We start from the raw sequence: 27213 nt of genomic DNA on the forward strand, positions 1-27213 counted from the left end.
CTTTTACCATAAAGTTCTACTATGATCAGTAATGATTCAAAATATTTTGTTTCCAACCATTTCGTAACTGTTCCTTTTTTAAGATTTAGCTTAAAATTAAGGTCATTAAAATAAATTGGCGAGATCTCTTGTAAGCTAATGATGTAGATTAGTTTGACGCTGCTTCCCACTTTTACAGAAAGCGCTTTTAATAGCTATATTTCTAAATTGTAAGTTCAAAACCTGGTCTGTATTTCTCCACTATGGCTTGAACAGATTTTTTTTTTAACTAACTGATACTATAATTACTTCGAATATCTAGCCTGGTTAGCGTACAGCTTGGATTCTGTAACGCTTCACATAGACTGGCAACACCGGTATCAGTGATCTCATTATCCACCAGAACTAGAGAGGTTAGCTTACAGCTTGGATGCTGTTAAGCTTCACATAGACTGGCAACACCGGTATCAGTGAGTGATCCTCCTATCATCAATGATCCTCCTATAATCAATTCAGACACAAGAGAGTGTTCATTGATCAGTGAATTACAGACTCGTTGCATTCCAGACATTGTTAGGTGGGAATCAAAAAGGTCCAACCTCTTAACTGAGACGAACTTATCAGAACATTTGTGTTGTGCCTCTCCAGCTTTCTCTTTGTTTAGTTCACTGATAATGTCCAATACAAATAATACTGCAATGCTCTCTATATCTGATAAACCATTAAAAATCATGATGCCGTCTGAACTACTGACCGCTTGCGGATGATTCCTGATAAACGTTCTAGCGAATTCTTTGTCTTGATACTCACTCAGACACTTTGCTGTGAGAAATCCAGTATCATTCCCTGAAACTTGACTACTGGTCAACAACTTTTCCATCAGTTCCTCTTTTCCCTCACTTGACAAAATGCCAGCCATGAATTGGAAAACCACTTCAGAGCATTTCTCGACTGGAATACAATTTTCCTTTACAAACCAATGGGCGGCTAAGAATTCTTGGACAGTGAGATGTGTGAAGCTAAAGTGTTTCGTGGTTCTGATCGAACCAGTCCTATAAGACTGACCACAGTAAAGAAGACCGCTACCTTTCAGTTTGTTGACTTCTTCCAACTCAAAACCGCCTTCTATCTCGCTTTCATCAAAAGTTGGCTTCCTTTCAAGCAGAAGTTTTGCCGCAAGTTTTGATAATTTCTCCAATGTGGTTTTGATGACCGGAGGAGGCTTGAATATTGTGGAAGCGGACGCTGAGCTGAGCGGACGCATATTTCTCGCTCTGTGTGATTTTATTCTATTAAGTTTCCCTAATTATGGCTGGTAAAGGAAACCAACTAAAAAAAGAAAATCAGCAGTTAAGGAATGAAATTGAAGATCTCAAGAAGCAACTGGATAAATTGACTGAGGAAATTGGACATCGACGTGAAGAAATCAATCATGATGCTGGCATCGAACATGGCGGCGACACTGTGGGCAAAGAACGATCAGTTGAGTTTGTTTCAGCTCAATGCGATGATTTTGAAGCGTTTAAAAAGTACGCATCGAAAGAACTGAAGCGTTTAAGCTCAAGGCTAAATGTAATTTCTGATACTTGCGATAGAATCTCGCAGTCAATTGATGGCTTCGAAATGTACAGCTACCAATTTAACATCAAAGTTATCGGTTTACCGTTGCTGGCAGCGAAAGAGACGACCGAGCAGACAGCTAACCTGTGTCTTCAACTATTTCATCAGATGGGAGTGAAAGATGTTTCGATAAATGACATTGACATTGCCCACCGAGTTCCATCAAGGAATCCCTCGAATCGACCAGACGCAATAGTTTGTAAATTTGTTAGAAGGATGGTAAAGCAAAAAATCATGGCGTCTAGGAAGACAATAAGGAACATAACAGCACAGCAACTAGGATTTTCTTCAGAGATTGATGTGAGTCACCTCAATATTTACGATCATCTGACACCTCGTCTACAAACCCTTCTGTATGAGGCAAAGAAGTTCAAAGAAGCCAACAGCTTCAAATTCTGCTGGGCGAAAAATGGTTCCGTATTTCTCAGGAAATCAGAGAATTCACCGATCCGCAAATTTGCAAATATGGAGGACCTAAACGCATTTACCCAAGGATAGAGATAAGTAACGCAGTGACAATATTATTGCTAGTTTTTAATATCTCACCTATGATATGATTTCAAACGCGCTTTAGATGCAAAAGCGAACCAGAAGATACAAAGAACAGGACCGAAATAGAAAACTCTTTCTTAAAGAACTTCCATATTATAACTTCACTGGCAACTTAACTCTACCACGGGCAATTTAACAACTCTCTGATCCAAAATCAGCTACCAACTAAGAGACAACTCGAAAACCTAAATGGTTTGCATGATCTTGATCTTTTCAGACTAAACTCAAATCTTGATGACAGTTTAAATACCAACAATAACTTATTCAATCAACAAATCTACAGCCGTTATTATTCTCCGTATAATTTTAATAAAAACCTAAATACCCAAATAAGAGACGTGATGGAAACGAGCTTTTCGATTTTTCATAACAATATCATCAGTTTAAATCACAATCTCGAAAAACTCCAAACCAACTACTTATCAGAAATGGATTTTCAGTTTGATATTATTAGACTTACAGAAACGAAAATAACTAAAACGACTGTTAATATTAGCTTTGAAATTCCAGGTTACACTTTTGAATACGTAGCCACACCATTGGCGTCAGGAGGCGTCGCGCTTTTTATCAATGAAGACCTTAATTACACAGTGCTTGAAAGGGTCTCTTGCGAGGCGTTTCAAGCATTGTGGATAGAAATTTCCCATGAGAAAAAAAAAATGTCATATGTGGAATAATTTATCGTCAACACAACTCCCCAGATCAATTCATTGAATATTTTAATGATACAATCGAAAAGCTGGCTTCCACTGGGAAAACACTTTATTTAATGGGTGACTTTAACCTATGTGTTTTAAAGACGGAATCATCTTCATATAGTCAGGATTTCCTACTGGCCCTACAAAGTTTTTATCTTGTTCCAACTATTGACAAACCAACACGCGTACGTAATAACTCAGCCTCTCTTATTGATAATATTTTCGTTAATAATCCTGATCAAGTTCTAATTAGTGGAAACATTATTACCGATGTCTCTGATCATTTTTCTCAATTTTGTATTTTGAAATCTAAGCGAGACAAACCTATCAAGAAAACAATTAAAAAACGCGACTTCTCTCAATTCTCCTATGAGGAATTTAAAAATGATTTGTCCGCGATCGACTGGGATGCTATTATTGCCTCAAAAACAAATAATATTGATGAACTATTCTCATCTTTCTACAGAAAATTAAATTCAGTCGTGAATAACCATGCGCCTGTTAAAATTTTATCCAAACGTAAAATTAAACAACTTGCAAAACCGTGGATAACAAAAGGAATAAGGACATCAATAAAAATAAAGAACAAGCTATATGTTAATGGCATACATAGTAAATATAAATATTATAGAAATAAAATTACAAACCTTATTCGTTTGAGTAAAAAACGTTATTACTATGATTTCTTTGAGAAAAATACAAATAATATGAAAAAGACGTGGAAAGTAATAAATGAATTAATAAATAACCAAAGGACAAAAAGCAGAGTGTTAACGAAGCTGAAAGACCCAAGCAATAACAATCAAATAACACAAAATCCTTCCAGATTACCAAATATTCTAAATAAGCATTTTGCAAATGTTGGTAATTTACTAGCAAGTAAATTGCCAAAGAAAGATAACTATATGAGTTATCTTGGTAAATTGAAATCACCTGATTCTTCCTTCTTTTTCAAACCCATTACACCAGAAGAAGTTAAACAGGAAATATTATCCCTACCAAATAATAAATCCTGTGGCTTATACTCCTGCCCTACAAAACTGCTTAAATCTTCTTGCAATATCATATCTCCAGTTCTTTCTTATATTTTCAATTTATCTGTTATCCTTGGTGTCTATCCTTCAAAACTTAAGATTTCTAAAATAACGCCAATATATAAAAGTGACGACGAGACCGACCCTTCAAACTATCGACCAATATCTCTTTTGTCTAATTTTAATAGGATTTTTGAAAAACTTTTGTACTTCCGGATGAAGGAATTTATTGACAAAAACAACCTATTGTACTCCTCACAGTATGGCTTTCGCAAGTCACATTCCACAGAGCATGCAGTACTTGATGTTGTCGAAGATATACTACGTAATATGGATAAACGGTACTTCTCATGCGGTGTCTTTATTGACCTGAAAAAGGCATTTGATACGGTCAATCATGAAATATTACTCGATAAATTGAACTTTTACGGTTTCCGTGGATTGATAAATGACTGGTTTCAATCATATTTAAAAAATAGAACACAAACAATTCAGATTGGAGAGCATTTATCAACAAAACTTATCTCCCCCTGTGGTGTCCCCCAGGGATCAGTCCTTGGACCTCTTCTATTTTTACTTTACATAAATGACATTCACCTTTGTTCTGATAAACTAAAATTTTATCTCTTTGCGGATGATACTAATATACTTTATGCTGATAAGAATCTTAAGGCGATCGAGCAAACGGTTAATGTAGAGTTGAATAACGTACATGACTGGTTAACTACAAATAGGTTGACATTGAATACAAAAAAATCAAATTTCTTAATTTTTCGTCCTCATCAGAAAAAAATGCATTTTTCTCCACAAATAGGTATTTTAGATTGTGAGACAAACCGAAGAGTTAGTTTAGAGCAAAAAAGTTATATCAAATATCTAGGCGTTTTAATTGATCAAAATTTGTCATGGAAAAACCATGTTGACTCTGTTATCGTAAAAATAAGTAAAACAATAGGGATGATTGCAAAGCTGAGGTACTTCGTTCCCTCTACTATCCTTGTAAATATTTACAATTCATTAATTCTACCGTATATAACTTATGGACTCCTTGCCTGGGGCAATGCGTCAAATGCTTATTTAAACAAGATTTTAGTTCTTCAAAAGCGAGTTTTGCGCTTAATCTATTTCACCGATCGAAGAGAGCATGCCATCCCTTTATTTGCCAAAGCAAAAATTCTGCCTGTTACGTTCCTATATTATGAAGCCGTAAGTAAACTTATGTTTGACGTGCACAACCAGAGGGCTCCCATTAATATTTTGAAACTATTTACTAAAACATCTCATATTCATACCTACAATACTCGATCATCCAAATCGCAGCTCTTTAGTACAAAGTACTCTAGACTTAACCTACAAAAAAAAGCTTTCTCGCGTGTTGGTGTCAAAATTTGGAATAAGATACCGAAAGAATTCAAAACTTTATCAAAACATTCCTTTAATAAACAAATTAAAGCGTCTTTATTTCAGATACTAGATAATGAAGATTCTTATCTTGATGTTGAAAAGATCTCCTCTAAACTTAAGGACTGCATAATTAAAACAAATTGATCCGATTGCTTTCAGTACTAATGTATTTGCTTCTATACTTTATTGAACAACTATTGATGTATTTGCCAGCTATGCTTCTTTTTATAATTTAACAATATCTAATTATTTAGTTTTTAATTTTCTTTATATATTGTAAATAATGTTTGTTGATGATTGACCCGCCTCGAATAGCAAATTTGCTATCTGCGGGTCAACATAATCTAAATTATTTTGTAAGAAAAAGAAAAATAAAGTGTGTAAAAAAAAAAAAAAAAAGGAATTTCTTTGTGTTTGTTTTCTGACTCAGAGCAGTGCTTAAGATCAAAAATATCAATAAGTTTTGTGTAAATGTCGGTTGTTGAGACAGGAAGGTCACGAGGATTTCTTGTTTCGTTTAGAGTATACTCCATCTCGAAGCACAACAGATAACAGAGCATAGGAATATGAGCAAAACTGACTAGGTTCTCATTCTTCATGACATGTTCAAGCACAGCGCTCTTCATATTTTCGTTTTCCTTGAAGTACTTTTGAATGTATTCTTTAACCTGTTGTGAAGAAAATCCCACAATTTCTACGTAACGTCTAAAACGGATTCCTCCCAGCTTATCCGATTCATCAGGCCGCGAGGTTACAACAACGATAGAACCTTTCAGTATCTCTCCCTTGATGAGTTTTGAACATAATGCGGCCACCGGCATTTTACATCTAGCGTCATTCTGATATTCTTTCCCCGAGTTTCCAGTGATGTAATCTTGCTGGGAATACTCATCATAGCCGTCAAGGATAATCAAAACTTCTTCGGGATGGTTTACAATATACTCAAATGTAACGTCATCTAATATTGAAGAAAAGCTTAAGATTTCTCTTAGGGTCACACGCTTTTTCTTAAGCAAATTCAATTGACGGAAAGTAAGTAAATAAGCAAATTTGAAATGTGGAATTTTAATGTTTTCTCTTGCTTGAAATAAATTGTTGTTGGCCCAGTCGCGAGTTAACTTTTGGCAAAACAGAGATTTCCCAATCCCTGCTTTCCCAACGACAAGAATAGAATTAGGATTCTCCCGATCTTCACTCATGCCCAGGAATATTTCATCGCAATGCTTTACTGGAGTACCGCTGGCTTTTCCGTAGTATTCGAGCACTGATCTTCTTGAATATCTCTGGTCAATCCTGGTGAGGCCTTTTCTTCCATGTTGTATGAGAAGATTAGTGAATATATCATCTGTTTTCGCGTTGGAAATGGTGTGAGAGGCTAGCAGTTTGGGTTGGAACTCCGTTTGGTCTCTAATGGAAGTCTTTAAAGCTGTAGTGTAGACACTTATGGCTGAAGGATAAAAGAGAGAAATGATTTAATAAATAACAAGAGCGCGAGGAGAACAGTTTAAGTACTTTAATTCTTACTCCACAAGGTTGAACTTTTAAAGCTGTTTTGTAGGGACTTAGGGCTAAAGAAAAGGGAAAGGAAAATATCTTATTAATAATGTGAACATGAGGAAAATGCCTTTTAAATACTTTCTATTGAATTCAGCACAGGGAGATTAACTAGCACAGAGTTGAGTGCTTGAAAAGTGTCTATTGTGTCTATCAGATGACAAATCCATCCCTTTTGAAAGGATAGAAAAGGTTAATTCGCTAAAGCGTTATTCCTCTCTTAAAAGTCAAGTATATCATAGGGTAAACAAACCCTTTCGGGCGGCTGGTATATCAGCTGACAATGTCGACTACTGAGAGACTGTCTGAAAAAGTGAATATTTGCCGAGTAAAATTGAGGATCAATTTGACGCGTGCTTTCAGAAATAAGATCAATAACGCACGCTGTTACGCACGTTCGTAGAAAGCCATTTCAGTTTTCACTTAGTTTTATTTTTGTACAACAACGTCAAAGAAATGAAAGCAACCTGTTGAAATACGTTTGCCATCAATGAAATTACAGAGTTTTTAGGCAAAGAAGTACCCTATTTTAACGTTTTCTAAATTTTGGTACTTGCCTGGGGCAACTACCAAAATTAATTTAAAGATACCTTCTGTCTCAGCCAATTAGCATTCATTTGGCAACTTTTCCCTCAGTCTATGTTTAAAGGCCTAGACGCGAAGTCTCGAGGAAAAATGTAACATCATTAGGACAGTCTCCGAGCCCCGAACATTATCAGTCAGCAAACCAGAAAAGGGTTTATTTACTTTGTAACTCTTAATTTTCATATCGCGCGAAAACCGCTCTTTAAAAAGTCAGAGTTGATCTGACGGCGGACGAGTATATGCGACCAGCTTTTTAATACCAGTATCACTGGACTCAACAAAACGAGTTTGTTTTTCTTGCGTGCCAAAAAAAAAAATAATAATAATAGAGATTAAAAGAGAAAACTTTGGAGCAGGCTCTTTTTCCAGAAGCTTTGTCTCTTTCTGACGGAAACAATCAGAGGACAAATATCGACGCAGACGGGAGTTATTGCCTGATAACTTTGGTTATCAACAAAACCGCACGAAAATTAATGGTAGGCTGTAATTCGTAATAATTGTAACAAATCTCTCCCTCCCTCTTTCGCTTGATAAGGTTGGTAACAACGACAATGGATTTCATGAATAAATTATCCTTGAGAGGGGAGTGGAGTGTTGTCAGAATAGCGTGACAAGGGTTGCGTGACTTATCATTAAGGACGCTTGACCGGTACTGTTAAGTCACTTACAACCATGAAAGATGGAAAAATCTACATTTCTCAAACTCCATCACACTTAAGACCCCTCGTAACTAATTTCAGAAACAGATATTTCCGTGTATGTTGAAAAACCAGATTTTCCTAATTCTGAATCTCTAGTAAGAACTGCCTTTAGTTTAAATATAAGTCAGCGAGAATCCCTCAAGAGCAGGATATCTCAGACCTGGTTTCCACTTCAGCAGATTTCGCGACCAATCCGGGACCTTTAGGTAATGGACGCGCTTAACCTTTAAAAAACACCAATTTGTAATTAGAACAACGTTCCGACTTAGCCGCTACTTTGGAGATAAAGAAGGCCGCCGAGGTGGAGCTAAGAGAGGACTTTCGAATCCGAATACTTTAAAAACATTTTCAATTTTTAATGTTTACTTCATTTTATGGGAAAGTCTAAATCTGCAATTTGCGATAAAATTGTGGACATATTAGTTTTTGGATACAATGTTTATATGAAGTTCATATATACGATCATACTAATATACGTATGATCATATATACGATCATACTAATATTCGTATGATATGATCGTGCATCATACGTATATTAGTCTTTCTTTTGCCCCTGTTAAGTTAACCTATTTGCCTGAATAGTCCTAAGCTCTTAGAGAAATATTTACATCATCAAATGATAGATGTTGAAACAGATGTTGCGACAATTGGTTCCGTTCTCATCTAGTTTGGGAGGACAGTGGTGGTGAAAAATCTGGTTAAAAACCGTTTCAAGGCGGAGCGTTGCTACTTTCATCGATGTGCGTAATGAATTCCAATTCCCTAGCGGCATAGGCCTTCCCCCCACCCCCACCCCTTGAATAAACCAGAGGATGTTTCAGTTTTTTTAATTACTTCTCTGACACCTTGCAACCTGCTACTTTTTTTCCAGTAGGAGGAGAGTGGAGGTGGAGTAGAAAAATGCGAGAAGTAATTTGTATGGATTTCCAGGTCGGGAGGAACTGGCCAGGAGACATTACCTAAAGGAACGTTGAAGGAGTGCTAAAAATGGATATCATAGGCATAGTTGGCAAAGAAGGAACTATGCATGTGCAACTAACGACAGGGTTGTAGAATTTTTAGGGGAGATCAACTAATGTGACTTGCAGGTAGCCTATAAGTTCAGAAAACGTTTGGTATAGATTTGGCCTACAATGAGAAGGTACATAGTTGAAAAAATGTTTACAGTAAACATATATGCCAGAATATTAAATCATGACTTCAAGTTCACAATTTGGGCCTCAGCGTGTTCGAAAAAGTTTGGGAAATCATTGTCTTTTCTTTTACAAGTGCTGCGGTATGAGTATTAAACCTATTGTCACAAAGTTTCTCAATTCTTTGTTTTACGAAAAGCAGTGTTACTCCTGGATTTAGGACCCAACTATTTATTTATTTATTTATTCATTTCATTAATTTTGCAACTATTCTACCCAAAGTGAAGGTGCAGTACATACCACTCTTTGTCTTAAATGTTCTGACGTCTGGCTCACTGTCTCCTTGTTTGTTGACAGCAAACAGCTTCACTTCGTACTCTGCGTCATACTCGAGACCAGTTATCTCGTAGTGAGTTTCCACAATGTTTCCCCTTTGAACCAGTTCTGTGAATTGTGTCATGGGTTGTTTCGTCCATTCCAGACGGTATTTAATGCTGCAATTACTGCCGTTGACCTCTATTTCTGACCAGGTCACAGTGAAATCTAAGTCAACTTCACCTTCTGCATTTGTGATGATTGGTTTCTCAGGTAGACCTGTTCAAAAGAATGATTCTTTTAAATTTTGCTTCTGCTGAAAGTGAAATACTTACTATGACTTGATTCATTGGCGTGCGTAATGAATTTGAATTTCAGCAACATTAGCAACATAGCCACCCCCTTAAATAAACTAGTGGATTTTTTTTTTTTTTAATACTTGTCACACACTTTGCCACCTGCTGATTTTCCTATCAGTGGGGAAAGGGGTGGAGGGGTTGAAAGAATCGAGAAGTAATTTAACCCCTTCCCCCAGTAAATTCCCTGAAAAGAGTGCAAAAGTATTCAAAACAATGATTCTTTTAAATTTTGTCTGTGATAAAAGTGAAATACTGACTATATTAGTAGATTCTTTGACCTGTGTAATGAATTTGAATTCCCTAGCAACACAGCCCTCCCTCCTTAACTTTACTAGCAGATTTTTTTGCTTTTTTAACTACTTTGGTGACACTCTGCCACCTGCTGATTTTTCTTTTAAGTAGGGGAGAGAGAGGGGGTGGGGTTTAAAAAATTGAGAACTTTGTTTAACCCCCCTTGCAAATTCACTGAAAATGTACAAAGTTGGAATAAATGTACTCAGTAAACATACATGCCAAAATATTAAATCATGATTTAAAATTCACAATATGGGCCTCAGCAGTTTTAAGTTAAATCCAAACTCAACTTGTTATTTCAAAGTAAGACAGCAAGTATAATAATTGGAACTGAAATGTAAGAGTGGAATAAAGCACATTTGGCGCAGTTTGCAAATCAAAATCCATAGACAAAAGATTTTCAATTCTGTACCATGATCATTGAATTGTGTACCTTCAGAGGCATACATTTCCAAATGGTTGGCAGGCAATCAACACCAAATTAAAAAAAAAATTAAAAAAATTGACATAATGAGATACATTAAAACAAGGTTCATGAACTACTTGTCCTAGCATAAAAAATTAATCACAAGTCTAACAAGTGTGATTTACCACCAAATCAAAATTAGTGATAGTTAAAGAGATGCTGGGCAAATCATTCTCTTATCTTATAGGAGAGCTGAAGTATGAGTATTAATCCTGTTGTCACAAAGTTTCTCAATTCTTTGTTTCACTAAAAGCAGTGTTACACCTGGATTCAGGACCCAACAATATTCATTTCATTTCCAACTATTCTACTTAAATTTTAGGCAGAGTAAAGGATATGTTAAAGTGACACTATTTATAGCGTGATGAGTATGGACATCATAGTATTCAAGGTCGCTAAGGATTAACTATGCAGGGAAAACTACCTCTGATGTGATGTGAATGGAGATCCTTGAATGGGTTGCCATGGAGGAAATAAGAAGTGTCAATGGCACACTAACTATTGGGGTGCGGAACTTTAGGGAAGATCAACTTTATATGTGACTTGGAGGTAATACAGAAGTTCAAGAAACATTTGGTATGAATTCACTTGCAACCTATGACTGTACAGTATGATACAAAGTTGAAAAAATGTTGCAGTAAATATGCTAGAATATCAAATGATAATTTAAGGCTCAATGTGATTTTTTGCAGTTTCTAGTTTCATCCAAACTCAACTTGTAATTTCAAAGTAAGAAAAGAACTATAATAATAATGATTGGTATTGATATGACTTCAAGTTCACAATATGGGCCTCAGCGTGTTCGAAAAAGTTTGAGAAATCATTGTCTTTTCTTTTACAAGTGCTGCGGTATGAGTATTAAACCTATTGTCACAAAGTTTCTCAATTCTTTGTTTTACGAAAAGCAGCGTTACTCCTGGATTTAGGACCCAACTATTTATTTATTTGTTTATTTCATTTGCAACTATTCTACTCAAAGTTAAGGTACAGTACATACCACTCTTTGTCTTAAATGTTCTAACGTCTGGCTTACTGTCTCCTTGTTTGTTGACAGCAAACAGCTTCACTTCGTACTCTGCGTCATACTCGAGACCAGTTATCTCGTAGTGAGTTTCCACAATGTTTTCCCGTTGAACCAGTTCTGTGGATTGTGTCATGGGTTGATTTGTCCATTCCAGACGGTGTTTAATGCTGAAATTACTGCTATTAGCCTCTACTTCTGACCAGGTCACGGTGAAATCTTTGTCAACTTCACTTTCTACATTTGTGATGGCGGGTTTCTCAGGTAAACCTGCTCAAAATAATAATTCTTTTGAGTTTTGTCTCTGATGAAAGTGAAAAACTTACTGTAACTACATTCATCGCTGTGTGTAGTGAATTTAAATTCCCTAGCAACACATCCCCCTTAAATAAACAAGTGGGTTTTTTAGTTTTTTCAATTACTTCTCTGAGATTTGGCAACTTCCTGATTTTCTTTTAAGTAGAGGAGAGAGGGGGGTGGGGCAGCAAAAACGGAGAAGTAATTCTTACCCCCCTTGCAAATTCACTGAAAAGGTACAAAGTTGGAAAAAATTTACTCAATAAACATCTATCCCAAAATATTAAATCATGACATAAAGTTCACTAGGTTATATCTAAACTCAACATGTTATTTTAAAGTAAGACAACAAGTATAATGATTGGTACTGAAATGTTTTTGGCTTCAGGAGAAAATTATATGTGTATTGAATATGAAGGATACCTGTTTCGAAGTTTAGGTATGATATAAGGGAATTCGAGTGGTAAAGTTTTGCTTGATGTGACGTGCAAGTCACGTTGGTCACGTGACGCGCTTCTTGAGCCCATATACGCTTATATACATGAGAATATCGAAACATGTCTTGTAAATTTAAACTCAAAGTTGTTGTTTCTTTTTTGAGAGTTATTGTCACTCTGCTGTCTTTACGTCCTTTTGGTAACATTATACACGACATAGCAAAAAAATATGATACGAAAGTCAGCATCTCTGACCTTCGGAAGTTTGAGAAGACTTCTATCAAAGTAAGCAAAGCTGAGTTGGATTTGAATTTTCTTAAAAACTGTTTATCCTTTGAGGTGTTTCCGAAGTTCATCTGTTTTCAACTGCCTAACACAAGTAGACATGATGTACATGCTATTCGAAAACGCCTATTAAGAAGTGCTATCGCCCAACGAAAAAAGGAATTCTGTAAGTTAACCATAGTAAGAGACAGATTAGCGGTGCATATCAATGGCATTGTCAGCAACATCGATGGATACATCCTCCATGGAACTATTAAATATAATGTCAAGAAGGCTGTAAAAAGTGTTATCGCTACTCACGAGAAGAAACTTAAAAGTTTAACGCCAAACGTGGTTCTACCGTTTGCTTCAACGGAGACAGTCACCAACCTTTCGTCGCACAATCTCACGTCCGAACAATTAGAAATACTTAAATATGGTCCTTCACATTCTATCTGTCCTCCCAACATTAGCAAAACGGATGTCTTCTCTTCTTTTGAGCTGATTAATCGCACCATGGTCAGAAATCTACTCGACAGGAAGCTAAAGGGTCGCAGACCTTTCTCATCTTGCCCATTCGTACGTTTCTTCACACCAACCTTCTGCAGCGGACTTAAAGAAATGTAGGATACTAAAGGATTTGAGGACGAACAAGGACATTGTAATACTGAGGCCTGACAAAGGAAATGGCTTAGTTGTCATGACAGGAAAGCCTACGAAGAGGGTAATTTTTCCATTATCAGTGACACTTCTAAGTTTAAGGTTAATGATAACGATCCTACATTACAACGGGAGGGTAAATTACAACGTTTTTTTAAGAGCGCTTAAAAATAAGGGCCACTTAGATAAATATGAAGTGTCAATGGCACACTAACTATTGGGGTGCGGAACTTTAGGGAAGATCAACTTTATATGTGACTTGGAGGTAATACAGAAGTTCAAGAAACATTTGGTATGAATTCACTTGCAACCTATGACTGTACAGTATGATACAAAGTTGAAAAAATGTTGCAGTAAATATGCTAGAATATCAAATGATAATTTAAGGCTCACAATGTGATTTTTTGCAGTTTCTAGTTTCATCCAAACTCAACTTGTAATTTCAAAGTAAGAAAAGAACTATAATAATAATGATTGGTATTGAAATTTGAGAGTATAAAATGATGCAAATATGGATGCAGTTTGTGAATCAGAATGCACAAACTCAAATTATTTTTAACACTCTTCTTATGAGAGCTGCAACATGAGTATTAAACCTGATGCCACAAATGTCCTCAATTCTTTGTCATCTAAAAAGCAGTGTTACTCCTGGAGTTAAAAATGGCCAAAGAATAGGGAAAGGAAAATATCTTATTAAAATGTGAACACCAGGAAATCCAGTTGAAATACTTTCTATCAGTTTCAGTCCAAGGAGATTAGCTAGCATGGAGCTGAGAGCTTGTAAAATGTCTATCGTGTCTATAAGATAACAAATTGATCCCCATTTATGCTTAAGCAGATTTCTTTTCCTGATTCATGACCAATCCGGGACCTTTAGGCAATGGATGCGCTTAACCCCAAAACACCAATTTGTAATTAGAACAGCGTTCCAATTTAGCCGCTACTTTGGAGATCAAGAAGGCCGCCGAGGTGGAGTTAAGACAAGATTTTTGAATATGAATACTTTAAAACCATTTTTGAAGTTTTGAAGTTTACCTTACTTCATGGGAAAGTCTAAATCTGCAATTGGCAACAAAATTGTCAACACATTAGTCTTACTATTGCCCTGGTTAAGTTAACCTATTTGCCTGAATAGTCCCAGGCTCTAAGTGAAATATTTACATCATCAAACGACAGATGTTGAAACAGATGCTGTGACAATTGGTTCCGTTCTCATCTGGTTTTGGAGTACAGTCGAGGTGAAAAATCTGGTTAAAAACCGTTTCAAGGCGGAGCGTTGCTACATTCAGCGATGTGTGTAATGAATTCAAATTCCTTAGTGACAGAGGCCTCCCTCCCCCTCCCCCACCCCCTTGAATAGAGCAGAGGATGTTTTAAAACAGCTGACAAAACATACTTATCACAAGGTCACGTTTCGACTTAAGAAAAAATAATAGCCTGCAGAATACAGGGCAACTTTTCATGGTTTAATAACAAGTTCGGCTGGTTTAATTCACACAAAAAAAGGCCACGAAACCTATATAATAAAATTGTATATGCTTTTTTAAATTGTCCCTTTCTATAAAAATACAGACTAGTAAATTAAATGCTATCATCTGCGGATGATAAAGCGACTGAAGCCTCGAAACGTCAAGATATTTTTCCTTATTTTAAAAGTGCATTGGATTATTTTCACCTTCACAATCTCGAACAAATTTACAAGCGATACACAGTCAAAAAATTTAAAGTTTTTGTTGCAGTAAATGCAGATTGTGGAGTTCAACGAACCACTGGATTCGCCTTCCAAAAGGCTCTGCCGTTGTGATGTTGAACCCAAAAATACGTTATAAAACCTAACATACAGTATCATAATCCTACAAAGTAAATTGGAAGAATATATTCTCGTAAGATGTTTGTTGTGCTGGAAGATAAAAAAACCAAAACGGCTACAGAAGTTGTAGTGCTCTCTGCACTTTTAAATCTGGCAAGAATATCTTCTTTGTCAAACTGTTAGTAGTTGGCACTAGGCGGGTTCTGAACCATATTTCCTGAATTTACGTCAAATTCTCATGAATATACGTTAATTTGGCACTTTTGTGGTCTGTTTTAAGCTTTTACGTTAAATTATCGTGAATTCACTATATTTTGGCACTTTCGGGGGTTTCTTTAACGATGTTTGTGGTATTCACGTTAAATTATCGTGAATTCACTATATTTTAGCACTTTCGGCGATGCCGATTCGCGCTTTCACGATAAATAATCGTGAATTCACTATATTTTTGGCACTTTCGAAGGCCCATCGTTTGAACTCTTTATTTTTACTAGGTTAGCGTCCTAGGCTTAACTCTGAGCGCCCATCGTTTGAACTCTTTATTTTTACTAGGTTAGCGTCCTAGGTCCTAGGTTATCACACTTCGGTGCTTCTATCCTCAAACGTGAGACTGGCCCGAGGCAGAATGTTTCACCTAATGTAACACCATCTTAAGACACAATTTTAACCTTGTCTTAGGCCTGTCTATGAGCCGGCACGAACCGGAACAAAGCAACACCATCAAAGGTTTAGGTTAATAATAAAGGTTAATAATATCTACTAATAATGCAGCGATATGCCACTACATTAACCCCATGGATGAGCGGCAGGGAGGATTTTCACCCATCCATGAGGGGTGATACGTAGCATGAAGCACAGCACGGAAAGCCTCCCTGCCTTCTATCCACGCTGCACAACACACAGGCATCACCACTTCTTATGTAGATTGCGGTGTCTTTTTATATCAATCGAGTTGCGAAATCTCGTCCACGTGGGAGCTTACGTAGTGCGTAGCGCGTTACGCATGCGTGACGCATGTAATGTGACCACTTCGTGGTGATTACGTTTCTCTTTAAAAAAATTATCTTGATCACTAACAAAACATGGATATTGCCAGCTTTTCGAAAGATATGGCTCTCAAACTCGAAAACGATCGAATGCGTAACAAAATCTTTCAGACTGTACAAGACTACAAAGATGTACAGCAAGGTATTGCTATCCAACGCGAGAAAGAATTCAAACCCATCACAGACGAGGTGTCTAAGGTCAAACAAACAATAGACGAGCGACAAAACCAAATCATCCAAAAATTAGATGAGAATCAACAGGCATTCACACGCGATCTATCTTTTCTCAAAGAGCTAGACACATTTGAAAGCCCACCAGATTCTCCGTCAGCTCTTGAAGCACCACCTAAACCGAAAACAAAAGGTATCGATCCGGATAAAGATTTTAGCCAAGACGAACTTGAATATATTCAAGAAATCGGCTACCCAACGCCTAAAGTTGCATTCAAACAAATACTTGAGGAGGAATTTGATCACGATGGGCTCCTGTTAGATGTGTTTAATAAAATCAGCCGAGCAAACCACGCCAAGGCTGGCTACTCGAAGGCTAAAGAGAAAAACAGAGACGAAATCGAAGATATTGTGCGACAAGTCAACACGCTGAAAAAATATGCAGAGCGAATTAATTTACTCGCGGGTGGTGACAAAATACTTGTCACGCAAGGTCAAGGTCTCAAGGGTCGCAAGCGTAACTATACACAGAAAAAACGAAATGCCTACAAAGTTGATGACAACGGACAATTCGGTAACATCCGCTTCAACCTACCTCGTCTATATAACGAATTCGTGGCTGAAGCGGCCGATCCAACCGGTTCTGTTGTTTATGAAAGGCGGGGTGACAAATTTCTAATAGATCTTCTAAGAAAGAAACACAATCCCAAAACGTCCTACTCACAAAAATCAATGGAAATGTTCAAACATCTCTCAAAACTCGCCGGCCTTCCAATGCACAAATCGTCTGGAAAGGCAAAAATGACTGGAGGGCTTATATTTACCGATTTCAAAGAACTGAAAGAAAAATTAAAGATGTTGACAGCCGCTAGAGAAGCGGGTAACAGATCTATAGAAATTCGTAACCAAATAATAGAGATTCTCGATTACATCCTGAAGAAAAACCAAATTTCGAAAGAACAATATAATGCATACTATCAAAGATATCTAAACTGAAAGTAATGGGTGAGCTTACAGAATTAATCGCACTGAACAAGGAATTGTTGGGATTGTCATCACTTCTTGTGTCATATCATAAACCTCCGACTCCTATCAATATCAGCTCTCTGAGTTGTTCGAGTGGAGTAAGCCACGATTTTACTACTACCTTCAACCCTGTGATGAAGTTAGACCCAAACACTACATACTATGTTGCTCTTGACGAAATTGCCATGTCATACTCATGGTACAACGTCAGCAACACCTACAATAACAACAAACTGAAATATAGTCACGATTCCGGCAACACGTGGCATGAAATCGAATTCCCTAATGGGAATTTCTCGTATTCACAATTAAACGCTTATATTCAGCGAGAACTCGAATCTTCGAAGCATAGCAAGACCGGTATCGAGCTGAAATTCGTGCCAGCCCTCTTCAAATGCCTGATCGGCCTCGAAGATGGTTATCAAGTCGATCTACAAACCGGTGACTTTGATGACCTCATCGGTTTCACAAAGAAAATCGTTACAGCGACTAGTTATGGTGACAAGCTACCGGATATCACTCGCTCGGTAGATGATATTTACATCAGAACAAATATTCTCTCAGAATCGGTTGTCGGTGGAAAACAATCGGATGTTCTCTATCGATTTAGCGTAGATAATCTACCCCTCTCATACCCCTTTCATCTCGAACCGAGGCAAAAGAAATATAGCAAAATAAACACGGGTGCTATCAGAGATTTGCGAATCTACATAACCGACTCTCTTGGGAGAGCACTCGATCTTAACGGCACAGCCGTATCGCTAACACTTTTGCTAAAGTAAGCGTTTTTGAACATAAAAAAATAGTAATTTATTTCATACAACCCTTGAAAATAAAAGCTATGGTTCGAAAACATATGAGACGAGGTGCCGATGGCAAACTCATACTACAAAATATTGACGACACTCACGAAGTGTGTGATGCTTCACCTCAAGAAGGTGAAGGAATTTTCGACGTTGTCAAAAATGTAGCCTCAAAAGTAGCTGCCAAGGTTACAGGTAAAGCTGCGAAAGAGCTTGCAACGAAAGCGGCGACGAAAGCGATTGAGAAGGGTGCTGAGCAAGTCGGTGATAAGATGGGTCAATTAGTTGGTGAAACGATCTATGATAAATTCTCAAAACGACCGCAAGGTGACGCTAGTCACCTTCCGCAAGTCACGCCGCAAGGTGACGCTAGTCACCTTCCGCAAGTCACGCAAAACGACGCGGCAAAGAAAAACAAAGATGATAAGCTTGTAAAGCTGCTCCAACAAGATAAATCGTGGAGAACCCAAGCGTCAGATTCTAAGCGTAAAACTAAAAAAGAACCCACAGGGGTGTTTAGCGACTTTGATGAACTTTTTTTGTAATAAAAAAAGTCTTGACCCTCAACAAGATCAAACAACAACAAACAACAGTAACATGTCTCAGATGAGAACCTCAAAATACGCCAAGGCGTATGAGTATTACTCATACGATCTCGACACACCGTTGCAAGCGGCACCTGCCAATAATGCCAATCAAGTCAAAAGTGGTTTCAAATTCACTGTAGACACCTCTTCAGCCTCTGAATCTGTCCCTGACTGGTATAACGCTTTCTTCGAAATAGATCTCAAGATCACGAAGATGGACAATACAAACTACGATGCCGCAGATGCTGCTGCTATTATCAATGGTGGTTTTAGTCTAATCGAAGACCTCAAAATCTCGTTTGATGGTACCCGGGTCCTCGATCTCCCCGCAGCCAACCACGCGGTAAATGTGAAAAATCTAACAGAGATGTCTGATGAGCATGCGAAGAAGGTAGGCCCCCGACAGTTCTTCTACAAGGATACGGCCACCGGCGCTACCATCCAGAAGTATACAACACTCGCACTTGACGGAAACGCGCAAAACATTGCGCCAACTGACAACGCGAATTACAACGAAGGTTTTGCCAAACGAAAGACTCTTCTCTCCGCAGGTGCTGAGAATAATATCCACTTGCCATTGAACAGGTTCGAGTTTTTTGACTCGATGGAGGAACAATTAGCCCCCAACGGGCGGGTTTCAATCGAGGTCAGGCTTGAAAGCGATGATAACGTCTTGTTCCGATCAAACGCGGCAGCTGCGGGGCGTTACATCATAACTAAGTTCAAATTATGGGTGCCTATCATCAAATTCAACGCTCAAGGTCTAAGAAAGTACATGGAAGACTACCTAAAACCCCACTCGTGGAACTATATGCGTGAAGAGGTCATTGTCTCTGATCCGCTTCGACAAGCAAACGGCACCTTTAGAATTACGAATGCGGTGAGACGACCAAGGCATGTGTTTGTGTGGATCGTGAACGCAAACAAGTTTTCATCCAGGAGCAGAATCCCCTAATCTTCAACACCTATAACATCGCGAATGCTCGGTACCTGACGAAAGCCCAACTCAGAGTTCAGAATGGGGAGTGTTATCCAGATCAACAACTAGACCCAAACAGTGAGATCACACGCGCTTGGCTAGCCCTGCAAGGATACTCAAAGTTCGCAACCAGCTCACAACTCTTTGGCCCCGCTATCGATCTGAAACAGTTTCAGGATCTGTACGGAATTCTGTACTTCGATCTCACGAAGCAGACACCTGAGCTACTAACAAGAACTACCGGCTTGGAATTCGAGTATAGTCTCAACAATACTACTAACGCTGACTACTACATCTATGCCCTTGTTTTGAACGAGGAAGAGGTCAGTATTGATAATATGTCTGGAAAGGCAGTTATCAAGACTTAGATCAGATCACAGATCTTTGGTGTGATCTTTTTTCTGAATTTATAATATGGAGCATATTATAAAAGCTATGACGACGTACTATCCTTACGGAGTTGCCCTTTCAGAGGGTCAGAGAAAAAAGCTTGCTAAAGCTTACACTTCACAATCGGCTATCACTCTTCGCCTCTCACACAATGAACTGAGTGGACCTGACGAAATGATGCTGACAAAGACTCAAATAAATCGAATTCAAAAAGCTGCGAGCAATGGCAAGGGGGTAGACCTCAAGATCAGCAAGACGCAAATCAGAAAGGTTGCACAGCAAGGAGGAAATCTCTTCACGTCACTTTCAGCGCTCGGCTCGAAAGTGCTACCTAAAGTATTGCCAACTGTAACGAAATTCGCTACGAAGGCTCTACCCGGACTTGCAACGGGAGCGCTCACAAGTGTAGGTAATTTTGTCACAGACAAAGTCCTAGGCGCGGGGCAAGGTGTAAGCCATGGCGGCTTTCTCGTGAAAAACCCGAACATTCAACATCTCATCAATTACGAAGAGCTTCTCACAGATAAGCAGCAGAAAGACATCCTCGCAGCACTTAAATCTCGTGCTGATTTGAAAATAAAGCTGACCAAGAAGCAATCAGGCGGTTTTCTCGGCACACTTCTCGCCAGCATCGGAATACCGCTAGTTCTCAAAGCGCTAACCGGAAGTGGTGTGAAGCGAAGCGGGAGGGGATTGCAAAACAGACGTGCGCCGAGCACTGGAGGCACCAGAGGTAAAAACGGCGGTGCTTTGCAAAACAGACCTTATTGGGAAGGAGGCCCACAACCGCCGATCTACTTTCCAACACAGTTTGATGGACCTGTGACAACCCTAGGGCGAGGCCGAAAAAAACAAAAAGGCGAAGGAATCCTATTGGGAAAAAACTCACCCTTCAAAAACATTCCGATCGTAGGAGACATCCTCTGAAGCCACCCTTCAAAAACCTTCCGATAACAAACCTCGATATCGATGAGTGGGTAAATTATCTCGAGATCCCGAACTTTGGTGGTGTGATCTCGAGAGATCACATAAAAGATTGTAAACCAAAGCGGTGTTATGTGATTAACCTTAACGAGTCACATGAAAGTGGGTCACACTGGGTAGCAATGTTTTTCGGTTCCGGCCTCATCTTATTTTTCGACTCTTTCGGTTTACATCCACCGGAGGAGGTTGTAACGCTTTCCGACAGCTTCGGTGTAAACTATGCATACAACAACGTACAATATCAAGCTATGTTGAGTGTGTTGTGCGGGTATTATTGCCTGTGGTTTTTGAATGAGGTGAGTCGAAGGCTGAAAAGATACAAAGCAAAGCAGAGCCTGTACTCTGTCTTCAACGATGTAGTAAAACCTCTATCACACAGCGACACCTTGTCAAACGAACGCTTCATCATGAATTACTTCAGGTGAAGGTCTTCAGCTTACATAAAAAAATCTCTTCAAATTATCTGAAGAGATTACAAAAACAGGCAAGATTGGGTTCAGTGACGGTTTTCACGAAGTCGATCCTAGAGCGGATGGAGCGTCGAAGGAAGGGCCTGAAGGTCCACCAGGACCCAAAGGCGACTCTGGCCCTACAGGACCCCAAGGTCCGCAAGGTCCAAAAGGAGACACCGGACCTATCGGTGCACAAGGACCGAGAGGGGTAAAGGGAGACACAGGCCCACAAGGTCCCACCGGTTCAAAGGGTGACACCGGCTCGCAGGGGCCACAAGGGTCAAAGGGGGATACCGGTTCGAGAGGACCATTGGGTGCAAGAGGACTGCAAGGTCCTCAAAGTGTGAAAGGCGACAAAGGTGACAAAGGCGACAAAGGTGACAAAGGCGACAAAGGCTCGCAAGGGTCTCAAGGATCTGAAGGACCAAGAGGACCTCAAGGGTCTACCGGTTCACAAGGACCAAGAGGTCCTCAAGGTCCTGCCGGTTCAAAGGGGGATACAGGTCCGCAAGGGCCAAAGGGGGATACGGGTCCACAAGGTTCGCAAGGACCAAGAGGACCACAAGGACCTACCGGCCCTGCCGGTTCAGCAGGGTCTGCTAACATCGATCTTTCAGATTTGAAGAAGGCTATAACTTTCACAAGCACACATGGAGCAGACCGGCAGGTTACGGGGCTAAGCAATCAACCACTCAACGGCACTGCCGCAATAAATGAAAATAAACTCAACACCGAATTGGGGAAGAAGGCAGACTCATCGACTGTTTTGAACGGGTTGAGCGGCAAAGCGGATACATCAGCTGTTATGCTCTTGGATGGTACACAAAAGATGACAGCTAACCTTGATATGAATGGTAAAGATGTGATCAACACCAAGAGGGAGAACTATCTAGGCATGACGACACAACAACAAGCAACATACGAGAATTCAAACACGCTCGTCTCACGCTACGAGGCCGGTTCGATCAAGAGACACCTGCAGGCATATCTCGATATGACAACACTCAGCAATGTGAACCAGACTTATGTTGATAATACGAAAAAGAGAATACCGAGCTTTCGCAACTTAAACGACAAACAGATTCTCGATGCACGAAAACGGAAAATCGCGAACCTGGCCGATACCTTCTCAGATAACGATGAAGCTGTAAGCAAAAAGTATGTAGACCATTGCACAACAACTGCTACGAATTTAGCAGCAACGAAGGTCGACAAATCAGGCGATACTATGACGGGTGATCTTGTGATGGGTTCAAACAAAGTTACTTCTACACATACCGCCGCAGCTGACGAACACTTCGTGTTAGTCAACAGGAAATTTGTTGAAGACCGATTAGCGCATAACATAGCGGGTCCTCAGCTGAGTAACGACCTCTCATACATCATGAGCAGCAACGGCCAGTTCTCTGACGAGGACGACATCACCGGCAAAAATATCACAGACCAGGTTGTGCTGTATCCCACCAACCCCCGAACCAAACCGTTTGATTTAAGCCTGGACACTAGCAAGGGTTATTATTCATCTCGTTTTGGCGTGAATATGTATCAGGCGGACAGAGGTGAATATACCGTCGTCTGTGAGGTGTGTTGGCAATCGAGTAAAGTCGATCCAAAGAGTGTGACTCTAACGGCAACCAGCAGTGTTGAAACAATCTCCACTCAGCGCAGCAATCAATTTGAAAATCACATCATCTCCCTCATTCACATGACTAAGTGGTCAAATGCGACGCCAAACTACGTTATGTATGACGTTGTGATCAAGAACAAGTCTGGCCAGTCATACGACCAAACTCTCCCCATCTGGGTGATAGTTTATGGATCAAAGGGCTATCACAACAGCTTGCCGAAAGAGGTGTGGACAAGTTGGTACAGCTTTGCAAGCGGTGGAGTGCATATTAATTCTAAACTTACTCTCGAATTTGAACCGACTGTCGCCTCTTCAGCTGTCACGAAAAAGTATGTCGATGATATAAACACAGCGTTGAGAAAGATCTGGTATCGAGGAAACTGCGCTCATAACAATAAATCGCAGGTGAGTTTTTACGCAGAGCGCTAACGATGATTTCACGGTAAGCAGTTCAGACACCAAAAAACTCGTCATCAAAAACGCTGGAATGTATATGGTCACATTTACTGATGGTATCAAGTCTTCACTACTATCCAACCTCAGATTTACCTTGAGCAATCCGTTCATGACCACGGCAAACGGCTATATTTATCTAGCACTACCCAAGACAAATAATCTGTGGAGGACGTACGCTAATTCTGTACTACTATATTTTCAAGCAAACACTTCAGTGAGCATGGCAACAGATAACAACAATGTACTACTCGATGGGACTAGTAACAGTTATCTGATGATTGTGAAGCAGGATTAATGCAGATCATCGATCTGCATTAATCCAAGAGGGCAAGCCCTCTTAGGTCTTGCCTTGCAAAAAAAAAGCTAATTTTATTATGAGTCGCTCATAATAAAATGTCTGACGCTGCCATTTTCAACTTTAATCACATCGACTACTCGATCGGAGAAGAGAAGATCGATGAACTCAAGGCTCTATACAAGCACTACCACAAAAAGTGGTGGTGCTCGCGAAAGATCTTCACAATTTTCAAACGAAAGAGCCTACTCTGTAAACTGGGGAGTAGTATGCTTATCGTTATCGGTGGGATAGCCGGTGGGGTGACCATGAATCCGATCCTGCTTGGCACAATATCGGGTGCCGGGCTCCTTCTCAAGACTTTGACAGATGTGAAAAAGTTTGATCGAAAGATCGATATGAGCAAATTCGCTTTTACTACCTATGAGAAGATCTTGACCGATCTGAGGTCTTATATGAGAGGAAGGACCTTCAACAGCGCAGCGTTTATCGAAGAGGTAAAGCTTATCGATGACACCATTACAGATCTTTGCCCAATCTTTCAGTCGAGTAATGTACTCAAGCAGTATGAAAAACGCTTTGGTAAAGCTTGAAGCTAGCCGGTTCAGGCTATCCAACTCATGGACGAGTTGGGTCAGCCAACTCGTCCACGAGTTGGCGGCCCTCGTGGCGATGCCACGAGGGCTAGTTAACCCAACCGCTTCGGCGTGCTTTCCTTTTTCATTTCGAAAAAGGAAAAAAAACTTTTTGGTCTTAGGTCTTAGGCCTTAGGCCTGCTGCGTACTGAATCGATGTATTTCATCGTGTTTTTGCATTCAGCTATTGCATTGAGGAATTCCGTTGAAGTTCTGTATCTCCGTTGTCGCGTGCAAAAGCATCCTTCAGGATCATCTTCTTCCTCTTCAACTTCAAGGTCTTCTTCTGCACTCCAAGGAAACTCCAAGGGCACTTCACACCCTTCATCTTCCTCTTCGAAGACTTCGTCTTCTTCCTCTTCACCCTCTTCGAGGTCTTTACCATCTCGTCTAAGGTACTCAAGCTGGGCTTTGACAAAATTACCTACACTTATGTGTGCTCATGTTGCCAGACTGGACAATGTGGATACTTTCTCTTCACCTTCTTCCTCTTCGAGTTTATCTTCTTCCTCTTCACCCTCCTCTTCAACCTTATCAAGGTTATCTTCTTCTTCACTATCAGAGCTTGAAGAGCTCGAAGAGCTACACTCTTTTGACTCAGAGTCGTTACTCAGAGCTGCTGGTAGGGGATAGAAGGGGACAGTGTTTGGGTCTATGCTAAGTAGCTTATTAAAAGTTTCCAGATCTTTGGAGGGGATTGCCAGGGGTTCTAAATGTGGGGGTGGAGGATATTTGTAACCTGGTAAAGTCCAACCGCTTTTCGGTCTTTTTCTGAACATGCCGGATACTTCAGTTTCATCATCTTCTTGTTCATCTTCAGAAAGGACAGCCAACGGCTGCCTACTCAGATACGGTTCTACATATATGTCATTTACTTTCAGCTGCACAGCTACGTCATCACCATCAATGACGATGTAATCAACGATTATCGTCATCTTAGCAAAGCAGTGCTTATGGTAGTAGTCGAGCGGGTTAACTTTTGTCATCCCTCTAGTGTGAAAGAGGGTGTTTATCTTGTCAGTCTTTCTACTGTATATAAACTTTGGATAAAAGCTCTGCACTATACTAAAACCAAATTGGTCTTGTGCCTTAGACATTGGAAAATTCATGCTCTCCGCCGTTTCTCTGCCATACACCTTGTCTAGGTATTCATAGCAAAGGCTCTTCAACTCTTTCAAAGCGTTGTAGAAGTTAGTCTGTTTTTGTGTCTGCTCCTCAAACGGGCTCCACACGGGAAAAGACATGTGATAACCCACCCTGTTGCATCCCAACCAGGTAGGTTCTACACTAGATACGTCAAAAGGTGTTGCTATCATCAACGGTCCAGTTTTGTCTCCATGTCTCGCCTTAATGTTTATACGTCTACGCCCAAATTCATCCTTCTTATAAGTCGTCTGTTCGAATATAACGTTGTCCTTGTTGATATCTTCGATATTTGTGAGTTTCAAGACTTCAGAATTTGTGAGTTTCATATTTGTGATACTTGTAATGTGCTGTGCTTTAGTTGCTTTAGTACTACCCCAAGAGAAAAAAAATCGAAAAAAAGTAAAAGCGAGGGTAACACTTATCTTTCTAAATAAATGCAACACCCGCTTTTTACATCGTTGACACTTAACTTTTGAGATAAGTGCTACCCTCGCTTGAAGCTTTCCTTTTTCGTTTCAAAAAAAGGAAAAAAAGACCTTTGGTCTTAGACCTCTTCATCCTCAAAGTCTTCTTCTTCTTCGAATTCATCTTCTTCAAGGACAGCCAATGGCTGCACCTGCCTCTGAGGTAACAGATGCACATATACATCGTTTACTTTCAGCTGTACCGATGCGTACTCATCACCCAGATAGATACTATCAACCACGATGGTCATCTTTACCTTACAGTAATCAAGGCATTCTAGCGGCTCCACTTTTGATTCCTCTTTCGAGTGAAAGAGGGTGCGTATCTTTTCCGTCTTTTGACTGTACATAAGCCTTGGGTACAGGACCGGTGCTTTCCCCTCTTTCTCAACCAGTGGGAACTTTATGCTCTCTGCCACGTCCGTGCCATAAAACTCGTCTAGATGTTCATAGCAAATATGCTTCAACTCTTTCAAAGCGTTGTAGAATTCAAACTCTTTTCGTGTTGGTTCACCCTCTTGGTGGTTCCACAGGGGAGTGGGTAATGTGTACCCTGTAACATCACCACCCTTACTCAAGCTCGGCTGTACGCCGAACGAGAATCGAAAAGGAGAGGCCACCACCAACGGCCCTGCTTTATTCTCTCCAAGTCCATGTTTGGCCTTGATGTTGATACGCTGGTGACCGTGTTGGTTAGTGGTCGCCTCTTCGAAGATAACATTATACTTGGTAATACTTTTGAGACTTGAGAGTTGCATGTTTGTTGAACTTGTAATGTAATGTACTGATATCCTTTGCTTTATATTTCTTTACAAGAGAAAAAAAATCTAAAAAAGTAAAAAAAAGCACGACCTGGTCGTGCTAGGGGTGACCAAAAAATCAACATAGATTTTCTACGATAGTACTAAGTACTAAGAACAAAGTTCATGGTTAACATACCAAAACTGACTACTACTAGCAGTAGCAC

General features: G+C 39.6%; 2 protein-coding genes across 2 annotated transcripts in view; one reads left to right on the forward strand and one right to left on the reverse strand.

Annotated features, from left to right (window-relative positions):
- Positions 1 to 1287: 1287 nt before the first annotated feature.
- Positions 1288 to 2097, forward strand: LOC111331446 (uncharacterized). The gene has a single exon (XM_022936562.2). It carries the CDS (start codon positions 1288 to 1290, stop codon positions 2095 to 2097), a length of 810 nt encoding a protein of 269 aa, XP_022792297.2.
- A 3339-nt stretch (positions 2098 to 5436) lies between these two features.
- Positions 5437 to 27213, reverse strand: part of LOC148726614 (NACHT, LRR and PYD domains-containing protein 3-like) — a 35051-nt gene continuing 13274 nt past the window's right edge. The window contains exons 2-4 of the mRNA XM_088728394.1: positions 11694 to 11987; positions 9563 to 9856; positions 5437 to 6734 (exon numbers count right to left, since the gene is read on the reverse strand). Coding sequence (XP_088584520.1) covers positions 5632 to 6734; positions 9563 to 9856; positions 11694 to 11853 — 1557 coding nt within the window. The 5' untranslated portion in view covers positions 11854 to 11987 and the 3' untranslated portion in view covers positions 5437 to 5631. The remainder of the gene's footprint in view (positions 6735 to 9562; positions 9857 to 11693; positions 11988 to 27213) is intronic.

The sequence above is a fragment of the Stylophora pistillata genome, chromosome 7, assembly GCF_964205215.1.
Source record: "Stylophora pistillata chromosome 7, jaStyPist1.2, whole genome shotgun sequence".
NCBI lineage: Eukaryota > Metazoa > Cnidaria > Anthozoa > Scleractinia > Pocilloporidae > Stylophora > Stylophora pistillata.